The following is a 20,600-nucleotide window of genomic DNA, read 5'->3' as shown; positions in this document are numbered from 1 at the left end:
AACTGCAGCTGCTTGACAGCAGGTACCCTAGTATGTGGATTTTAAGGAATTTTTGCAATTTGCTAGAATAAAAGGAGAGCTCAGAGAGGAATTCCAAACTGGGATGCCTTTGTCTTCTGTTTTCAGTGATGCCTCATTATACTTGCATCCTCTTTATGGTATGCTGTCTCTAAATAACAGGACCACTAAAAGTGAAAGGTCATTGAGGTGGATTGGTTGAATCCATTGCATTTCTGTTTTGGTAGACATGGTCCTGGTAATAAAACTGCTGCTCTTCATCTGCCTCTGGCCAACAGCTGAGCTAACCAGTGTCAGTTCTCAAAGTGATCATCATCATTGTTTTCATCATCATCATCATCATCATCAACAGAAATGCTCATCCATGAAGAAGCATAACAGGTAAGCTGTATACCCTGGCTCACTGCTGCCCTTCTGCTAATAAACATTGTGTGTCTGTCACCAAACCTAAGAAGGCATTTTCTTTGTTCAGAGTCCTACTTGACTGGTCTTTGTGTTTGTAGAGCACTTAGCACAGTGGGGTCCTAGTTTTGACTGGGGCATTTGGGTGCCCCCATGAGACAAAAAGCAATTCTATTTTACAGTAACGTTTCCATCACTGATCATTCTGTATCACGATTATAAATACTTATATAGAGTGTGTGTGTGTGTGAGATCAGTTAGATAATGTTTGTACAGCTCTTTGAAAATGTAAAGCACCACATAAGAGTTAAGTATTGCGATTACTGTATTACTGTCAACATACAATTGTTCAAGCGTTTCAGTTTCTTTCTACCATCAGAAACAAATTCATATCTAAAATTGGGTTTATGCTATCATTACGTTATCTTGATTGCACTAAATATCAGTGTAATAACTACTGTATCCAGATGCTTTTTTCAACAACAGAATAAGGCTAGTTTAAGTAGGTTTTCATTTTAATCATGTTACTCTTCTGGAATATAGTTATCCGCAACACTTTATTTATGGAATTATTCCACGTCTAACTGCAAATCCCAAAGCGTAAGCGGTTTAATACATTTTATTTAGTTTTTAGTTGGGATTATTGCATCTAACTATTACAGCGAAAGGCAGGCTTTAAAAATATGAGGTTTTCTCCTTTGGCTTTCTTCATCAGGGTGGCTGCTTTAAAAGAAAATAAAAAGGTGACATAAAGCCGTTTGCATTTAAATTTCTGGGTGAAATGGCTTCCTCCTCCCCCCCCCCCCCAAGCAACTGCTTGTATAGATCAATTTCATATACATGTGAGGCCCTTGAATGTGTTTACATTATAATACTGTAATCAGGCGCGGACTCACCCCTGCGGCGCCTCCTGCTGGTCGTCTCGGGAATTAGCTCACCAGCATCCGGAGCGCCCTCTGCAGGCCAGGTGTCCCACCTGTCATTGGCCCCCGTGTCCCTCCTGGACCCTGGTGCCCTTGGCTTAGGTGCTGCCCCCCTGGCAGTACCCCACTCTCTCTCTGGGTCTCCCCACCCAGGGGAACCCCCACCCCTTATCCCAATGTTGCCTCAATTGTGGCTACTGCCAGTCACCATCTAGCCCCCGCGCCCTGGGGCAGACTGCAGTCTATCAGCCAATCATCACCGGCAACAAGGGGTTTGGACTGGCTGCCTTTACCCACCCTCAGGCTGCCCCTCTGCAACCCCAATACCTATATGGGCCTAGGACCAGGCCCTGCAGCCTGGGGAGTTGCTGGCCTAGGGCTTCCCAGCCCCCAAGGCCTTTCCCCAGCCCTGCCTCACTCTAGGTCCCCAGTGAGTTCCCTGCAGCCGGGCCTGTCTCTCTCTCCTGTCAGAGGGAGACTCCTCAGCTTCTGGCTACCCTGGCCTTCATATAAGGCCTAGTTGCTCTGTTTGGGGTGTGGCCCAGCTGCAGCCACTTCCCCAATCAGCCGGGGTTTTGCTCCTTTACTCAGCCCCAGCCCTCTGCAGGGCTTTTCCAACCCCTTCAGGGCTGGAGCGGGCGTTCACCCCGCTACAAATACATAAATAAAAACGCAAGGTCTCAATCTACTGCCAATAATAACCCGTCCATCGAAATTCTGCTTTATCATGAACGCATGAGACATTTTGATAAATAGTTAAATTTATGGGAGGAAGAAAGGGAAGGCGATTGTTTCCCCAATTCTGTATGCATAGCATTGTGTAATAATGGACAGCACGGGACTCGTAGCCTATTCATGTCATGCCATATGTTGATAAATTACAGCATAATTGGACTCCTCTGGCAGCTGCACCACCTCTGAATCATTGAATTTCCTGCTGAATTTGTGTATAAGAAATACATGGTAGTGGAAGCAATCATAACTTAATAACTGAGGTGCATAGAAAAGATGCATGGCTCAGGGAACTAGTAATGACTCATCTTTAAGTCACAGGTTCAAATCCAGTCCATGCCAAGCAGACCTGAAAGTTCTGACTGTTCAGCAGTCTGTCTGAAATGAACTGAACATCTAGGAGTCATCACCACTGAACTCATTGTCCATTAAAAAAAAAGAATCCCGCTATCAAAATGGGAAATAACTGGCACTTTGTTAGTCGTGCAAATAGGTGAAGAGCTGCATGGGAATGGAGCCTGACCTACTGTCTAACACCTCAAGGTGGTCCCTGCTCGTCTGAGTTGAGGAATGTTGGTAGGGAGGTGAGAGAGATCTGTATGCTACGGTTCCCGCTCCTTGTCCTGTTCTGTGAATAGCAGACTTGAGTTTCTGGCTGTTGATCCAGTATCCACCACTGGCATACCAATTCACAAAATGGGAGAGGGTCTGGCAGTGGGAATGTGCATCCACAGTAGAATCCTGCTTGACATACTGTACAGACCTATTGCCATATGATTGCAACAATATTTGGTGCTAATATAACGTCTTTGGTTTCAAAGAGCTTTACAAACATTAACTAATTAATCCACATGAAACTCCTGTGAGGTAGGCAAGATAAAAGGGAGAAGCATGTCAGCATTGACCTCCATACAAAGAGAAGGGAGTTGGAGAGGAATTCCACGACCAGATCCTCAGCTGGTGCAAATTGGCGTAGCTCCCTTGAAATCCATGGAGTTAGCAGATATACGCCCACTGAGGATCTGGCCTCAAATGCTTGTATTCTGTAGACCACTTGCAACATTAAGTGGAATTGGGACTAGACTGCAGGTTCCAAGCCACGGAGGATCCCAGAGCTTAGCAGCTGCTGAGCAGCATTTCTGCAGAAAGGAGCCAAATACATTTAATTTTTCTTTGTTTGATTCTCTTTGGCATTATTTCTAAAGGGGGCATTACCTCCAGTCCATTTCCACAGGGCCTAACTTTCCAGCAACCTCTTTTTCCTCCTGGGGAAATCCCTTTCAGCCAGCACTAGGATTATTAGGGACACTGCCGACAGATGGCCTTGGTTAAATGAGTGGCCTTTTATAAAGAATCCCATGTGAAAATGTTACTTAACCTACAACTTTCACTGATTTAATAGAGTAACCCACTTCCCCCTCCAAAGCTATTTGTCTGCATTCTCTCGCAAAGAAGATTTTAAAGCATTAACCAAAAGTACACGAGAAAGAGATTATTCTCTTGGTCCATTTCCTACAATAAAGAACAAAACATTTTGACTGTCAAAATGTTATGCTTTTTGCATTAGTGAATGCAGATTTTACTAAACACATTGAAAAATCCACTCTATGAGTGGCAGAAAGGTACATTTGCAGCACATGATTCACGGTAACTGCATGTGGCTTCCTATTGTTCTGTCTTTGGATAGTGCCTACCACAAGAGTGTCCTGGTCTATGATGAGGGCTCCTAGTGGGTATGGTGATAAAAATAATAAATAATAACTGAACAAGCTTCTTAACATGCTTTTAACATTGATATTTTTATCCTGTAATTTCCTGGGTTTTCTTTAAAAAAGAAAAAGAGGAAAACAAATTCTATTATGTGCCACTAACATTGTTTCTCTGCCTCCCCATCAAAAAAAGGGGGGTGAGCCCTGAACTTTCAGCAGAGACTTCTACCACACCAACTACAAAAGTAATTACAATAGCTGGGAGCAGCCTCTGTAAGCCAGCCACTGGTGGAGGACACATAAAACACTGTGAAACAGTGGAAACATATGCGGGAGTAGTCATGCTTTGCACACAGCATAGCCAAGCTAAGATTCAATACATTCTTTCTGAGAGACAGTGTGGGTGAGACATGAGTCTGCCACGTTAAAGACCCAGATTCTGTTCCCAGCTTGTGTAATTTTTTGGTGAGGTCTGAGCCTTTGCTTAATAAAAAGTGTTGTGAAGGGAACAGAATTTTAACACCAGTCTCTAGATATGAGTCTAGAATGTATGGTGTCCTGGTTCCAGCAACAACAGGAAAAGGATCAGCTATGTTGTCTGTGTTCCTTTTGGAGGTTCAGCAGTGTAGGACATGCTGAGATGGTACCATGCGCAGTGCTAATGGAGTGTTGGCTGGTTTTGGCAGTAGATCTAAGAATGAGCTTTAATAAGCAAAATACAAATTGGAAATGCTGATTTCTTTTCAGCTTCTACCTTGGCCAAATCTGAATGATTTATTTAAGGGGGACACCAAAAGGCACCTCCTTGACCCCAGGATTATCTCACTGTCAAATTTTAGAGTCCTGCTACAAGCCATTGAGACATTAGAGCTCTTTAAAAACAATAGAAATGTTATCATGAAGAGTGTTGAGCAACCGCTATATGAGGTCACTGCCACTCCCCCAGTAAAACATGTGACTTAGTGTGGCATGCATTAAAGTTGCAAACATATTATGTTATTTCCAAACAGAAGAAGGTATCTAGGTGAAAACTGATGTATCAGTTTCTTCAACAAGTGTTTATCTATCTTGGATACACTCTCTCCCACACCCATAGATGCAACCTCCGAGGGGATAGAAGGGGACGTGTGTCCCACCCCCAATTTATTTATATCTTGTTGATGTTCTCCCTCAATGTCCTGTGCATTTTCACTCTGGGTCTCTCCCCTCCCCATTTTCACTAATTTTTTTTCATGTGGTTGTGTCACTGCCTACAATCCAGTAATCTAGTCATTTCATCTAATTTAATCATCATTGTGAATGTCAGTCAGTACAATGAAGCTCCTGACTTGATTGTTTTTTAAAACACAGCAAACGAGAAATTAAAATGAGGAAATTAGACAGCACCAAAGTACGCCCACTAAAGTCCGAGCAACTTCTCCGCATAGATGACCATGACTTTGCAATGAGACCTGGATTCGGAGGTAAGCAGCCAGCTGCATTAACATTTCTATACTATTTAATAGTTTCTTCTTGCACTATAAGCTGCCAAACCTGTGCCCAGCAAGGTCATGTAAAAATGGAATGTCAAGTTTAACTGAGATTTTCCCCCTCCTTGGCTTAATCCAAGGAATAGTTTACGACAAAAGACAATTTTTGTACTTTGCACAACAGTAATAAGAGTTGCCAAATTATCTACTCACAGCTAAGTAATTTTTTACCTTTACTGTTACAGATAGAATTCTATTATCAAAACATTGCATTAACATATCCCCCTAAAACTATGCTGTCTAGTAACAATTAGCAAATTCCTGAAACTCATCAAATTTGTTTTGAAGTTTTTAAACAAGTTACCAATTCCTGAGTATATTGAGTTGGCATGAAGCACTGAATTAAAAAAAACCAACCTTATATTTTCGGTTTATTGGCCCTTGGACTCCTGTATTATTGGTTTGCATGTTTATTTCTTCCCTGTTTAATTACATTATATGTGAATAAAAAAGGTAGCATATGGGATCCTCATAATTTGGATATCCCATTACAGGGCCAGTTTCTGCCACTGGATACACATTGACATGTCCCTTTGAAATTGAGGCATGACATACCTATGAATTACAGATTTTGGCCCTAAGGTTATTACACTAAAATCGAGAAAGCTGCCTTGCTAAAAGGCATTTGTGAACCGGGGCCAGCAGTTCTGTGTTCATGATTCATCGAAACAGGCTGGCCTGCTCCATATTATGAATACAAAATAAAATATACAAGGACAGATTCTCAACAGCTGTAAATAGGCATAGACTTCAGAGAAGTCAATGGCTGTAGGCCTATTTACACTAGCTGATAATGTGGCCCACAGTATGCAAATCATGGAAACTGCCAGTAGCTAATCCGAGCAGAACTATGTACTTGCAGTGTGTATAGCTGGCTATCGTGGGAGTAGTTTTTTGAAAGAAGTGCTGCACAGAATGCTGTTTTATTTAAGTTGGCCTTTGTAAAAGCGCATGCTGGCTAAAGGCAGCCCCCAGGCCCAACATTCCTATTACTGTCTTGGCCCCGGATTAAAGCACTCTGGAGGGTTGTAGTTCCCGGATGGATTAATAGGAACTGCAGGCTACAGCAAGAAATGCTGGGGAAGGGCTATAAATATGCTCCCCTTCACTCCACGAAAGAGAGACCTAGAGAAAGAGAGTAGCAGCACCACCCACCGCCGTTACTCTTCAGCAACTGGGTCTGGGCAGGACCTAGAGTGGGGCTACCAACAGAGAAGGAGCGTGGGATGGGCTGCAATGAAGAAGCCTGGAAAAGAGAGAGAGAGAAGGCCTAAGAGGCAGGCAGACAAGCAAGCAAGCAAGTAACTCGGGCTGTGGGATGGGAAGGAAGAGTGAAGTGGGAATGTCTGAGGCTGGAGCAGATGGCTACTTTATTGTTTAGGGTCTCAGGGCCATGGGCATCATTTCAGAAAAATTCTAGGGGGCCAAAGTTGTGTCAGCATATAGAACATTATATGTGATGTATTATATCTTGCAAAGGCTGGGGGGAGGGGGAGTGGAGCATATAGACCTATGAAAAGTCTGTTGGAGGCCAAAGATCTGGGCGGGGCAACTGAGTCTGCCCTGCCTCATAGCAAATGATGCCCCTGCTCAGGGTTGTGGCTCAGAGAGCAAATCGAGTGAAGGCTTTTTGTTTGGATATTTTCCAGTGGACTCTTGTTTACCTTGGGAAAGGAGGAGTATTTTATTCCAGCTGGAGGTCTAAAACTATCCCTGACATGGAGAGGGAGACTTCCAGCCAACAGGGAACCTGAGGCACAGCCATATCCTGAAAGGGAAGACTAAGCAAGTCTTAGTCTTTGGCCCATAGATTTGCCCATGACATGCAAACTGGACGTGGGGCAATGAAAATCTCCTGGTCGTGGTGGACTGGATAGCTCAGGGGATTGTTAAAGATTGCCGACTTAAATCCAGACATTAGTAACTGAATATCATTACTGTCTGATGGCCTGCTAGTGGTCTTGGTCCATTTTCCAACAGGCAAGTCTCCTTATCACAATAAAACCCCACCATGATGTTCGCTGAACGCTATTTGTGAAAGACGGGCGAAGCTAGTAATCTGAAATTTATCAGTCAATGGCTTTGCAAGTTACCTCGGTGTCCCTCCCTCCTGCTTTTCCACTCAAGGAATTGTAATTTATGGAAATGCCATCTGTGAAAGGAAAAAGCATTTCCATGACAGCAGACAGCTCTCTATGAAGTACTCTATAAAGCTGTCTGGAGAAAGGTAATTCTGTTTCACAGAGGATTTTGATATTTCAAAATCTGATTTTGTTACAATTAGGAACGAAAACCAAAAATGCCTAAATGCTCTGTGAAAAGGGATGGAGCCACAGCTCTGGGACACTACACCTGGCTAGCTACAGATCCTGGATTCCCCAGCAGTCCACAAACATTTCAGTTTAGCCAATCTGCAAACGTCAATGAAACAATGTTTTGTCGGAATTTTTCCAGACAGCTCTAGTACTGTTTCACAGGGCCATTCCACAAATCAGTATTTCTGGTGTGAGTACAAACTGCTTTCAGAATGCACACTGTGATATACAAATTTTAATTTTTTTCACAGGAAGCATTTCTTTTGGTGCCTGGCAGCTTTGTTTTCATTTTTGTCGGTCCTGTCCTCTTATTATCACATGGCTAGTAATAGGGCCTGATCCAGTGCCCATTGAAGTCAGTTGGAGTCTTTACATTGACTTCAGTGGGTATTGATGATCATATTGCCATGGGTGAATAAATGCATACTCAGGTGAGGAAAATGGTAACTTATCAGCCAGTGGATTTGCAAATTTCAGATTACTAGTTATAGCTCTGTCTTTCAGAAGTAGCTTTCAGCAGAACAAGGAGTCAGCTGTATCTCCCTTCCCCACTAACATCCACAAGAAATAGTGGTGTGGGTAGCAACGTATCTGCCATATCTTCCTGTTCAGAGGTTTCCCAAATCTTCACAAGAGGGCTGTTAATATCTAGAATAGTACTGCCTGCCATTTCTATAACGGTAAATAAGAGTAACACTGAGAGGCTATGGGAATTTCTAAGAGTAACAGATGAAAGTCTCAATAAAATTATCTTTGGCCCTGATTCACTCTTCGCATTACTCTTTGTTATATGCTGGTGTAACCCCATTGAAATCAATGGGGACAGCCATGGACCCTGGAAGCCCAGGCTGCTGCGGAGCTGGGTGGGCGAGCTGGCAGGAAACCAGGCAGGTTTGGAAGCCTGTTTGGGTTCCATCAGACTTCAGTGGGGTTGTGCCAGCAAAACATGGAGTAACGCAATGGTGAATCAAGGCTTCGTTGGTAGTTAATACACAGTTGTGACATCACCAAAAGGGCCAAGCCTCAACTAACCAATCAGAACATGACTTTGGATAGGGTACCCTAATTCATCCCGTGACAGGAAAGATACACGATATGCATTTCCTTGAAGGAGATTAACTTTCATCTAATGCTGAAGTGTATAGCAAAGGGGAGTTTAAATACAGGATGAGATGCAATTGGTGACGGGGAACGTGTACTGTTGTTAAAGACACCGAAGGGAAAGAGTCAATACGAACAATACAGCCTACCTTAAAATATAAGTTAGTTATTACTTGGAGGATGTGAACCATGTGCAGTACTATAATTATTCCTGGAAGTTGGAAATTGGACCAGTATTACTGAATAAATCTGGAGACAGATAATAGATTTTGCTCTCTTTAATCTGGATGTCGTCACCGTGGGTCTCTGCAGCTCTGAACACACACAAAAACCAACCAAACAAAAAGCCCTCCTTTAAACATCACCGTGGTCTGATAGCATTAAAATTGCCATTTGAATCTGTTCTATAGATTATTCGCTTACTAACTGAATGGTTTGGCATGTTTTATTTTAAAGACTTTGGAGGCACTGGGCCCAATTCACCTTGGCCCTAAACCTCGTGTAGTCATTGCATAGCTGCTAAAATAGGCTACCACATGAGAGTGGTGGCATTTGCACCCATTTTGCACTGGGGTAAATGATGCACCAGGGCAATAGTGAATTGAGCCCAGAATGCCTCCAGTGCTACTTTAGTGGAGCACCTCCTCTTTTTCACCAGCATATCTCAGGTTCTAGAGAGACACAATTAAAGCTCTACTGTTTGGAAAGAACTGCATCCTGAACAGATCGTTTCCCCACTAATTAGTATTTCATGGCTTCCCCCACCTCCACCACACACCACCAATTCCCCTCAGTCACCTGTATGGCCAGAGTGAGAAACCATAGCCAGAAAACACTTGATCACTCAAAAGAAAAAAAAGTCTTTAAAATAAAACAGGCCAAACCATTCAGTTAGTAAGCGAATAATCTATAGAACAGATTCAAATGGCAATTTTAATGCTATCAGACCACAGGCACCCGAGGGGCATGTTGGTTAGTGTCATGTGCTACCACCTGAAAAAGTTATAGCTCTTACTTCCTCCAGCGAAGCTCTGCTGGAGAGCATGGAGAGTGTGGAGCCCTCACCATTGGAAACACCCTCTCTGGGGCCGACTGCCTCTACCGACACAGCCTGTACAGCCTGCCTAACTACAGCTGCCACCTGCAGCGCTACCCTGGAGTGGGGAAGAGAGCCTGCTGTGCTTTCTCCCCGCTACTGCACCTGCACAGCGTCAGCCATAATCTGGCTTTACGTCAGGGGAGAGATTTACAGCACTTTGGCTTTATGCATGCAGGAGCTGATGCTTTTTTCAAGCTTAACAGACAGAGCATCTCATCGCTGTGATTCCTGGTGGACTTGTATCTGTCACACGCACGTGTGCCCCATAGCATGATTTATTCAGCTCAGTTAGCTGCATCAGCTAACAATACTGAAGGGGGGGGGGGGGCGGAAATCAGGTCAGAACAGTTGGGTAAAGAGCATGTATTTTAAAAACAAAAGACTTTTTTTAAATAGATCAAATTCTGCCCTCAGTTACACCCCGTTGGGTTTCTCAGGTGTTACAGCATGGAGCTGGGCCCAAAGATTTTGGTAATGCAGCCCAACTAAGTCTCCTCCCACAACAAATAATCTTCCCCTTACTCTGGGGTAAGAGCATCTGGCTACACACCCTCCATCAGCCTAAAGCTCACAGAAATTCCCTCTGTGTCAGGGGAATTCTTTAGTCCAAATCTGTCCAGTTTAAGTTCACTTTGCACTGCCTATGTCTGTGGCCCTGTGGAGGTGAGAACTCCTATTTTAGGCTGACTGGGCCAACTCCTGCTTCACTTACGTAGGTGTAAATGTGGTATAACTCCACTGTAACCAGTGATGTTATTCTAGATATATGCTGGTGTAAGTGCAAGCATAATTTGTCCTTCTGACTCTTACCAAATGATCTTTTTAAAATTCAGTTCTGCTATTACTAATTAATTAATAGATTAATTTGCATATGTAAACCCCATGAATAGGATACGTCAAGATGACTCAAAACCAGCAGGCTATTAATGTGCTGTTTCTACTTCTTGCCATAGAATGCTTCTTTGCCTGCAACGCATTATAAAATGAGGTTAAGTGAACCAAACCTATAATTCAGAACATAGCTCTGGCTGTACTCAAACATTAAAAAAAAAAGACTCAGTGTTATAATGCATTTATTCCCAAAGCTTGGCTGTCACATTGTTTCCTTGGCTGGATTTTCTCTTTGCTTCTGTTTCATTTCACAGTGTTCTTATAGTTTGAGAGTCACAGATAGGCTGCCACAAACACCCTCTCTCACACACAGGACCTGTCTGCTCCAAATTAAAAAAAAAAAAATTGAAGGAAACCATTGCTTGGGGCACCTTGAGTTTGCAATCCTTGTACAACATCTTGAGTCAAAACAAAAGCTGCCGGAGACATTTTACAAGCTTTAATTGTAATGGCTAGTTGCAGCAGCAAGGAACAGTCTTTATCTTAGGTGTGGCCGGGCTAGAGCAGTTTAGAATAAGTTTTCCCCAGTGTGGGCTCAAGCAGCCACAAGCATGGCAGCTGCACTTCATCCAGTCTTCCCAACTCCATCCCACAGTGCATTGTCTTGTTTCAAATTTTGGAATTACCTCGGGTGACCAGATGTCCCGATTTTATAGGGATAGCCCCGATATTTGGGGCTTTTTTTTTATATGGGCTCCTATTACCCCCCACACCCAATCCTGATTTTTCACACTTGCTGTCTGGTCACCCTAAAATTACTTCAAATCTCTTCAGCAATGCTGAACATGCTGGATTGTCCTTCAGAAGTCCCAGAATGGTACAGTGTAAGTGTGAGGTGAACCCATGAACATTAGTCTGCACTAACTCAATACACAGGGAATTTATTACATTTTGTAAGTGTAGTATAGCCTGCAGAGTTACTCTCTTAAGGGTTTGTGTCGTGTTTATGCAGGCCATTTCAAAAGTTAATGCAACGTAAACCCCCTGTGTTTAGACAAGCCCTAAAACTGTTTGCTTCCAAAGTAAAGGCTAGCGTCAACAGAAACTGTCCAATTTGTCATCATAGTCATAGAGTACATGCGTCTGTCCACACAAATATCCCCCACTGCTTGAATGCTGCGCACTTCCCTGATGCAATGATCTACACAACTTCCCCTATCCATTAATCCACTTAAATTGCCCTCTTCCACCCCCGCCCCCCACCCCCGCCATGTGCTAAAACAATTTAATCTGCAGTATGGAGGGAGCCTAAATTATGATTCCACATATCATTAGCTCCTGTTAGCATTACCTGTACCCATATTGCTTCTGTTCCAATTTAGATAATTTTTCAGTCCTAATCAGTCCTGACGAAAGGTTGAACTGCTAGGAGACTCTGTTCCTTCTTTTAATGTCCTTTTGAAAGCCAGACCAATGTGAGTGAGCATGATGTGTTCCTCTGCCAATGGGAAAGCAGAAAGGGAATATGTATTTAACAGCTGTACAGTCGTGTAAACCTCATCCTCAGAAATGGTAATTGCCTAAAAGTACAGTGTCATGTTACCCATAGAAAGGAAAGGAAAGTCAGTGGGTTCACATGCAAATCTTTTAATATCTTATAATGCCCTTTTAAAAATATCATGGCCTCAAGTCTCCTAGCTGTCTGTTAGGTATTGTGGAACTCTTAGAAAATAATCCAACTTGGACTGCAGGAGGAGGGAGAAAATAAATTGCATTCCTCACACCACGCAGAACTTCCACGCCTTACTTTAAACTTCAGGCAAATGATCACTTTCAGATATCAAAATGATGTTTCCTGGCCAGCTATGATCTGCTGTGTCACCAGTCAGACTGGCTTGACAGGCAGAACTCTCCCATTTGAGAGAGGTGGTTGGAGAGAGCTGCTCTTTGAATCCCTTTTAAATAATCTTCCTGTTTAGTGTTTCTTAACTACATTATTTGAAAGGCTTTTTTAAGTCACTGTCTTCCTATCCCATCACCTTCTGAGGACTTGCTAGAGTCTACCACACACCCCTCCTTTCATTCATCTAACATCTGCCTCTCTTCTTCTCTTTGTGCAAGAGCCATCTCCTCTGAAGCTTCTACTACTTGGATGAGCCCTCCTGGGTCTTCTGTCCTCATTGACTCTCCAGCTTGTTTCAGTTCTAGCCTCAACTTATTAATTTCTCTCACCTTTTAATTTGTTTAAATTTGCAATGACTATATATTGGGTAATTATTTAATTTCTTTGTGCCTCTTTCCCTACATGTACAGTAGAATTCTACTTATCCATTTTAGTGAAGCGTTTTGAGATCTACAGATGAAAAGAACTATCTAAGCATAGTTATTGTGATTTAAGCACATGTATAGTCTTTGTTCACATTTACACTGGAGTGGAACCTTATGTTCCCTATTGCACACTGCAAATGGACCTGCAGGATCAAGGCTTGAGTGTGTAGTTGGTCGTGTTAAGGCTTACCATGTCTTTGTGAGGGCAGTCCCTAGAGAGCACAATAACACACACACTTAAGAAATACCTGAACTGTAATGTGTGGTAATATTTAGCCAGTAGAAGGTAAAAGTTTCTGTACGCAGGTGGCTTATCTTTCCTCTTTCTGTTATCAAGTATGGCCTCTGTCTCATTTTCCTCACAGATCATCTTACTGGTTGGGTAGTTTACTTTACTCTTTCAGCTAAATTAGAACAACTCCGTCTCTTCCAAGGCAAGCAAGAGTACAATGGAAATCCACTGCAAAAAAGGGCTCCAACACGCCATTCAGCACCTAGATCTTTTCCTCTCTGTGTCACAGCCCTCCATTGCAGATCTCAGGAATTTTCCCCTAGTGATGGAGGGAGTGAAGGGGGCTTCCTCCCCCCGTCTTTTGGAAGATACAGCTTTGACAGGAAACTAGCACTCAATTAACATTTCAAGCCCAAGACCTTCTTGCCCAAGACCTCTTCCTTCACTCTGATAGTCCTCTAACTTTCATCCTAGGCCTTGGCTACTTTTGGCACCATCCCATCTCAAATACTTCAAACAAACAGATGGACAAGGATAAAATACCCTTTATTACTGCCCCCCCAGCTCTATCCAACCCAGGGAGCTGTAACAAATTCCACAGTACTTTCTTCTCCCTGTGGTCTCCTTACCCTTCTGTCCACTTGACCTCCCTCCTAGGCAGCTTCTCTGGCCCTTTTCCGGAGGGAGCATCATTAGGTCTTACCTATTCCTTGTTCCCTGCCTTGCCAGAGGGAACAGGAGCTTTTTTATATGCCTGCCTTTCCCAGTATGCATTGTTGCCGAGCCTACAACTTCCATCAGGTCTAAGAACTCGGGGGGTGAGCTATGCTGGGTCTGTAGCCTCCTTAAAAAGCCAACACACCCTGTTACAACTGCATGCAACTGGAAGAGGTCTGATACTCCATCTAGTAGCGGGAGCTTGGCAAAATAGCGATGCATTCACTGTTGGGATATTGTAATTTTTCCAAACTGGAACAAAAAAGAAAGTGTTAAATTATTTCCTGGGTAATGAATGATCTGATTATCATAGCACTGTGGAAAGATCAAAGCTTCTGGAATTCACTAGCTGAGTCCCCTAAATTCTACATGTATCCTATGGAAATGCAGGAGCAGTACAGCAGCTACATGGTAAAAGGTATAACTGCACAAAAATACCTTAAAATTCTCTAAAGTCTGTCATAGGATTTTGTCATTCCTACCATATAAATTGACCCTAAAATGCTGCAGAATTCGTGAGGACCTACATTTTAAAAAGAAGTTACGTAACTTGCATATGCAGCTATTATCTTTCACTCAGGCTACTGATGAAAATAAACTCCACACTCATGAGAGAAACATTAGCTTGGTTTAAACCTTTTAAAATAAATAAAATGAAGGAAAACTGATTCCACAAGGCAGGACTTGTTTGCATAAATATAAATCCATCTGAAAATAATTTGGTTTTGCTGCTGAGGAGTAATTATCTTGAAAATCTGCGGAACTTTCATTGTGAAAATCACTAATCCCTCTAAAATAATGATTTGTGGAAATTCTCTAGCAGCAACTGGAGCTGCTCAGTTTAATGAAAAAATCCTCTTGCCCATCCCCCCATTTTGTCAAACTGGGAAAATTAAAAACCTAGATTTTCTCTCGATACTATTTTAAAATGAAATTAGTGCTGGTGCCTCATTGTCAGCCTCAGACACTGAATTTATTAATAGCAGCATTGTGGCATAGGCACCAGCAGCAGAAACTTTCCCTACACTGTCCCATCTCTGTACCTCAACCCTGATCAACTCCACCTCCGGGAGAGAGAGAGTAGTTTATTCTTCTTTCTCTCTTAGGACTCAGTCCAGTGCCATTTATATCAATAGGCGTCTCTCCATTCCTTCATTGATTAATAAAGCCAGAAGGGATTATGATGTTCATTCAGTCTGACCTTCTGTATAACACAGGCCATAGAATTTCACCCAGTGACTCAACAACTTGTGGTTGAACTAAAGCCTTTCTTTTAGAAAAACATACATTCTCCATCACTTGGACTCTTTACATCGAGACTGGATCTCCTCCCTTGGTAATCTGTTCCGGTGGTTAATTACCATTGATTTTAGTGGAAGTTGGCTCTGACTCACAGGGACAAATGCTCCAACCCAACTAATAGATCCAGAAAGCCCTGAACAGAGAAGCACCAGTATGCATTTGTTTCATGGTAGAGGAGGGACAGGATATAGAAAGCCCCCAATTCAGCAAGCTACTTAAGCACATGCTGAACTCTAAGCGTGTGAACAGTTCCATTGAAATTAAAGGGACAACACGTGTTTAAAGTTAGGCACGTGCTTAAGTACTTTGCCAAATTAGGGTCAAAGTGAGTGGAGAAGTCTGCACCTCCTGCACTCGGTGGATTAGAGCTCTGTGAGTGCTTGATCTGCCCTAGCTCAGAGTGAGGGGTGGGGTTAGGCCAGTGCAGAGGTGAGGTAGTGACCAGTGAATCCATAGCTAATTAGATTTACCAACTTACACGCCCATTTGAGGCTGGAGACAAAGCAGCTGCAGAAGCGACTACAGCCTTGAGAGCTGCCAAACAAGAAGCAGGAGAAGCAGAGAGAGGTTTAAAGGGGTCAGATACAAAGTATTACATTTAATTTTATGTAAAGTCTCTTCATGTAAGAAAAATCTCTCTCTCGCTTTTTGTATACATTAGTTAAGAGCAATGAAAATAATGCATACTGTATTGAGGTACATTATTTACATTTTTAAAATAATTTATTAAGCATCAGAGATTTGAAAATAATATCATCTATGGTCAATAATTGTTAAATGCAAATTTCTTTCCTCTCCTCTCATGTTGAGCTCTCTTTGACTTTCTCCCACATCCTCAGCTCTTTCTTTCCCCTCTAGTCCAAATGTTCTGACAGCAACAATGTCTCAGCCATATTGCAGGTGCATACACTGTTGTTCCTGTTTCTCTAGTTCCATGTTACTGACTGAGATACTGATTCTGCAAATGCTTTGGCATGTTTATAACTCTATGCGTGTGAGTAGTTCCATTAGCTTCAAAGCCACAATCCTACAAACTTAACATTATTTTATTTTAGATGTAGGTTGCACTTACGGTGCTCCCAAATTCTGCTCTCAGTCAGACTTCTGCAGTCCCATTAATGTCACTGTCTCTACTCATGTGCTTGAAGTAAAGCACATGCTTAATTTTTTTCAGGCTTGGTATCTTCGCTGTAAAATATATACTGGATAACTCATGTATATGTAAAGCATAACTGTTAGCATTGGTCTGGGAACCTTAACTTCTGCATTTCCTGACCTGTTTTAATTTTAACCTTAATGTTGAACTTTTTTATATTTTTTAATACCAAAAAAAAACCCTGTATGTATCAGTGGGAGTCACCTAGCTGTTCTGCCTGTATTTTGTAGATGCATTTTTAACCTATATGTGCTCTCCAGAGCTCTGAAATTCAGAATAGTGGGCAGAATGGGAACTTTGACTTGCAAAATACTTGATTAGGAATTTAATTTATTTATAAAATCTTACAGCAGTTAAATTGTATCTATATCCATCTTCTCCCATACTCTCCCTGGTCATCACAGCCAGTGGCCTTACTGCCATTCCGTAGTCATATAATAGTCAGGGCCGACTCCAGGCACCAGCTCAGCAAGCTGGTGCTTGGGGCGGCCCATGGAAGGGGGCGGCAGGACCGGCTCTTCGGCGGCTGCTCCCTCGGAGGGAAGGACCGGACCTGCTGCCGAATTGCCGCCGAAGCGGCAGCGGTAGAAGTGCCGATCGCGGCTCCCCTCCTTCCCCCCCCCACTGCTTGGGGCGGCAAAAACGCTGGAGCCAGCCCTGATAATAGTTAATGTTTCTATGAGCAGGTTTTCATGATGTGGTGGTAAAAACATGGGAACTATGCCTACCTTAAGGCTTGCATGCTCTGAAGTGTCCCTAGCCTCTGTTTGCCAGAAGCTGTGAATGAGTGAGGGGGGGATGGATCACTTGACAATTACCTGTTCTGTTTATTCCCTCTGAAGCACCTGGCATTGGCCATTGTCAGAGGGCAAGATACTGGATTGGATGGGCAATTGGTCTGACCAGTATGGCCATTCTTATGTTGCATTGTTGTTAGTACCAGTGTAGTTGCACCAGCACTGAGAAACAGATTAGAATATGGTTTTACTTAGCAGTCAGTGAGCAGGTTTCCCATTTATTGGACCTATATCCATTTCAAGTTATTATAGGACAAACTTTTATTAGTTACCTGGTAAAGTTACTTTAGAAGTATAATAAATAATTTTCTTTAGAAGGTGGAGGAAAAGTTTTCACTATTAGTCTTTACAATCATTGGTATATTTGATACTGGTATTTATGTAAGTTTTCCATAGGGCCAGTCTAATGAGTTGTGTAAGCTTCATTAGTTTCAGAATCATAAGAAAACTTTCTTCCACTCATCAAACTTCAGGGTCATGCTGTAAATCCAAGTCATACCCTGTGCTAGGTTGCAAAGAGATCACTGAAGGACATGTGCTTATTTGATCAGATTTTTAACATCAGGTTTTCTTTCACTGTCATTGACTTTCTCTTTTGGTTACTAAGGTTGGATTCAGTGCACACAACAGTTTTAAAATTAATTCAAGGCAGCACGTGTGTGGAGAGGCAGTGAGCAATGCAGGTTGTTTAGGTTTATATTAACATATAGGTGTATATTAAAAACATTTGTCACTTCTGGTCACATTTTTTGTTCTGCTATTTTGAAGGGTCACCAATACCAGTGGGCATTGATGTGCAGGTGGAAAGTATTGACAGCATTTCAGAAGTTGACATGGTAAGTTTTATCACTTAAATCCTGTTACTAAACTGATGGAAGACAGAATTGTAACCAAAACTCTGGGATCACATAGGCTTCAGAAATAACCCTCCAAGATTCTGATGTAGAACCAATATAGTTAAAGAAGTAGAATCCTACAAGATTATATTATCATCTTGATACATGAAAGTAATTTTCATTGAAATTAATAGATGTTACATGTGAATATGTGTTAAATGTCTCCTGTGTGCCCAGGGACAAAGCGCTTAATGGCCTGATTTTTCAAAAGTATTGAGCACTCCATAGCTCCTGTTAAGTTGAGGGGGAGTTCCTGGGTGTCACACATCTTTGAAAATCACTCTGCAAGCCCTTAGCTTGTGCAGGTCCTGTACACAGAGGCAACTTTCATTCATTCTGCATCACAGCTTTATGTCCTTGACTTACACTAAGAAGTTTTCTCTCTCAAAGACGCAATGCCTACACTGAGCTTGTGTCCCTCCATTGCTGTAGCACTGGTGCAGCATCACTGGGGCTAGCAGTGGTCTAAGTGTGTACTGGCCACCCACATTTTTACCACTATGCCATATACACCTACTGTTAGCTGGTAGGCAGATGCCAGTATCTGGAATACACTAGCACTCCCATCATTGCTCGTGCTGGTTGAGCTGCAATAGTGACACAGCAGTGATGGAAGAATCTGCCAAAAACCTTACTATGCACACAGTCTTGGAGAGGGAAAACCTCTTACTGCTAGTCAAGAACATAAAGTTGTGAATGCATCCTGTTCATGCCATATTCACAGCTTCACTTACATTATTGCTGCGTTGTTCAATCCTAGAATGCCCACACAGGTTAACACTGAATAAAGAGCACATTTACAATATTAATTTCTCACTTCAAATGTAGTTTTAGGCCACGGCCCTGATCTTGCTATGGGATCCACTACTCTCATGCGGAATCCCACTGAAGCCAGTGGGATGCCACAAGAGCTCAAAGGTCCATACTAGTAGATCACATTACAGGATCAGAGCCTAAATATCTTCTCAGTTCCTTTTTCACTGTAATTATTCCAAGAAAATAAACTTTGCCATCAGGCTAGTCTTGCACAGTAAAGCACATATAGCAGTCAGATTATGGAAAAGCTACAACTGTATTTTTTTTTAAAGGAACGGCCAAAGGCACATCCATGACACAAAGGCCACCCCTTGCCAAATTTCAAATTCCCCGAAGCAAGTGGGGTACTGAAGCTTTTCAAAGAAAAAGTTGCCAAAAAAAAATTAATGTTGCAAAATAACATGTTTTTCCTTAGCCTTGGAAATGATTTTGGCTGAAGTTCTCCAAAAAAAATTCATCCTGAGGCAGAGACCCAACTTGGAAAAATTTCAGCCCAAATGATTTAAGTTTCGCAAATTTACAGGACACAAAAAAACAGGCTCTTATAATGGAAAATGTTGGGCCACATTAGTAATAGATGGTGCTGCCAGCCCCACCTGTAATAGTATGTGCACACAAACCCATTCATTCATTGTGAGTTCTAATATGTTACTCAGGGTCCAGGTGCCAATATGTTACATTTTACACTTTTGAGTCAAATTCTGATTTTAGTTACCATGGTGCAAATCTGGTGTAAACCCAGTAGATTTACACAAGTGTAACTTGAAATCAGAATTTGTTCTTGTATATTTTAGATAATAGGAACTCATTTATTGGCTGCAAATGATAAAAATGAGGGGTTAATGTGACATCAAGAGAAAACAGCAAAAAGTTCAGTGGAAGGGCTGTAGAGTAATTTCAGTTGCTTTTATCCTACTTACTAAAATGCTATTTTCTTTTGGGGACTGTTTTATATTTTGGGCCCAATCCAACAGCTCATTGAAATCAGTGGTAGATTTGTTTGTGTAAGAAAGAAGTATGGACTTCAAAATCAGGCCCTTTGTTAGCTGACTATAAGTACCACCTAACCAGGGCAAACAGCAGACATCTCAAGATATCTTCCATCTGTGTTGTGCTCTCACTGCATGGCTTTGGTGATCTCGCTCTGGTTTGAGGATTCTGCTCTTGAAGCCCAGAGCAGAAGTAGTTCAAAGTCATCAGGTTTGATTAGTTGTTCTGGTTATTGATGTATTCAGAACCAGGAAAAACACACACACATCTCTTCCTCTTAATTTTCTTTATGCAAAGGACTTCACGATGACCTTATACCTCAGACATTACTGGAAGGATGAGAGGCTTTCATTTCCTAGTACCAAAAACAGAAGCATGACCTTTGATGGAAGATTAATCAAAAAGATCTGGGTACCTGATGTATTTTTTGTCCATTCCAAAAGATCTTTCATCCATGATACAACTATGGAGAATGTGATGCTCCGAGTGTACCCTGATGGCAACGTACTCTTCAGCCTAAGGTAAGGGCAGTTCCCACCCCCCACCCCCCTATAACTATCAGCAGCAAAATTCTACATGGCTGCTGCCTGCCTGGACAGAGCAAGCTCAGAAGTTGTCGAGCTGAAAAATTATCTGAGATCCTTGTGGTTAAATATGCAGTTTTCATAGGGGTTTATTTTTTTATTTGTTCAGTATGTTGGGGTTGT

At 42.2% G+C, this 20,600-nt stretch overlaps 1 protein-coding gene across 1 annotated transcript in view; it reads left to right on the top strand.

Moving 5' to 3' along the window:
- The first annotated feature begins 247 nt into the window (after window positions 1-247).
- Window positions 248-20,600, top strand: part of GABRR3 (gamma-aminobutyric acid type A receptor subunit rho3) — a 36,518-nt gene continuing 16,165 nt past the window's right edge. The window contains exons 1-4 of the mRNA XM_065420263.1: window positions 248-399; window positions 5,135-5,247; window positions 17,960-18,027; window positions 20,191-20,414. Coding sequence (XP_065276335.1) covers window positions 248-399; window positions 5,135-5,247; window positions 17,960-18,027; window positions 20,191-20,414 — 557 coding nt within the window. The remainder of the gene's footprint in view (window positions 400-5,134; window positions 5,248-17,959; window positions 18,028-20,190; window positions 20,415-20,600) is intronic.

Source organism: Emys orbicularis, chromosome 1 (assembly GCF_028017835.1).
Source record: "Emys orbicularis isolate rEmyOrb1 chromosome 1, rEmyOrb1.hap1, whole genome shotgun sequence".
Taxonomy (NCBI): Eukaryota; Metazoa; Chordata; order Testudines; family Emydidae; genus Emys; species Emys orbicularis.
This window is presented reverse-complemented; position numbering and strand designations above follow the sequence as displayed.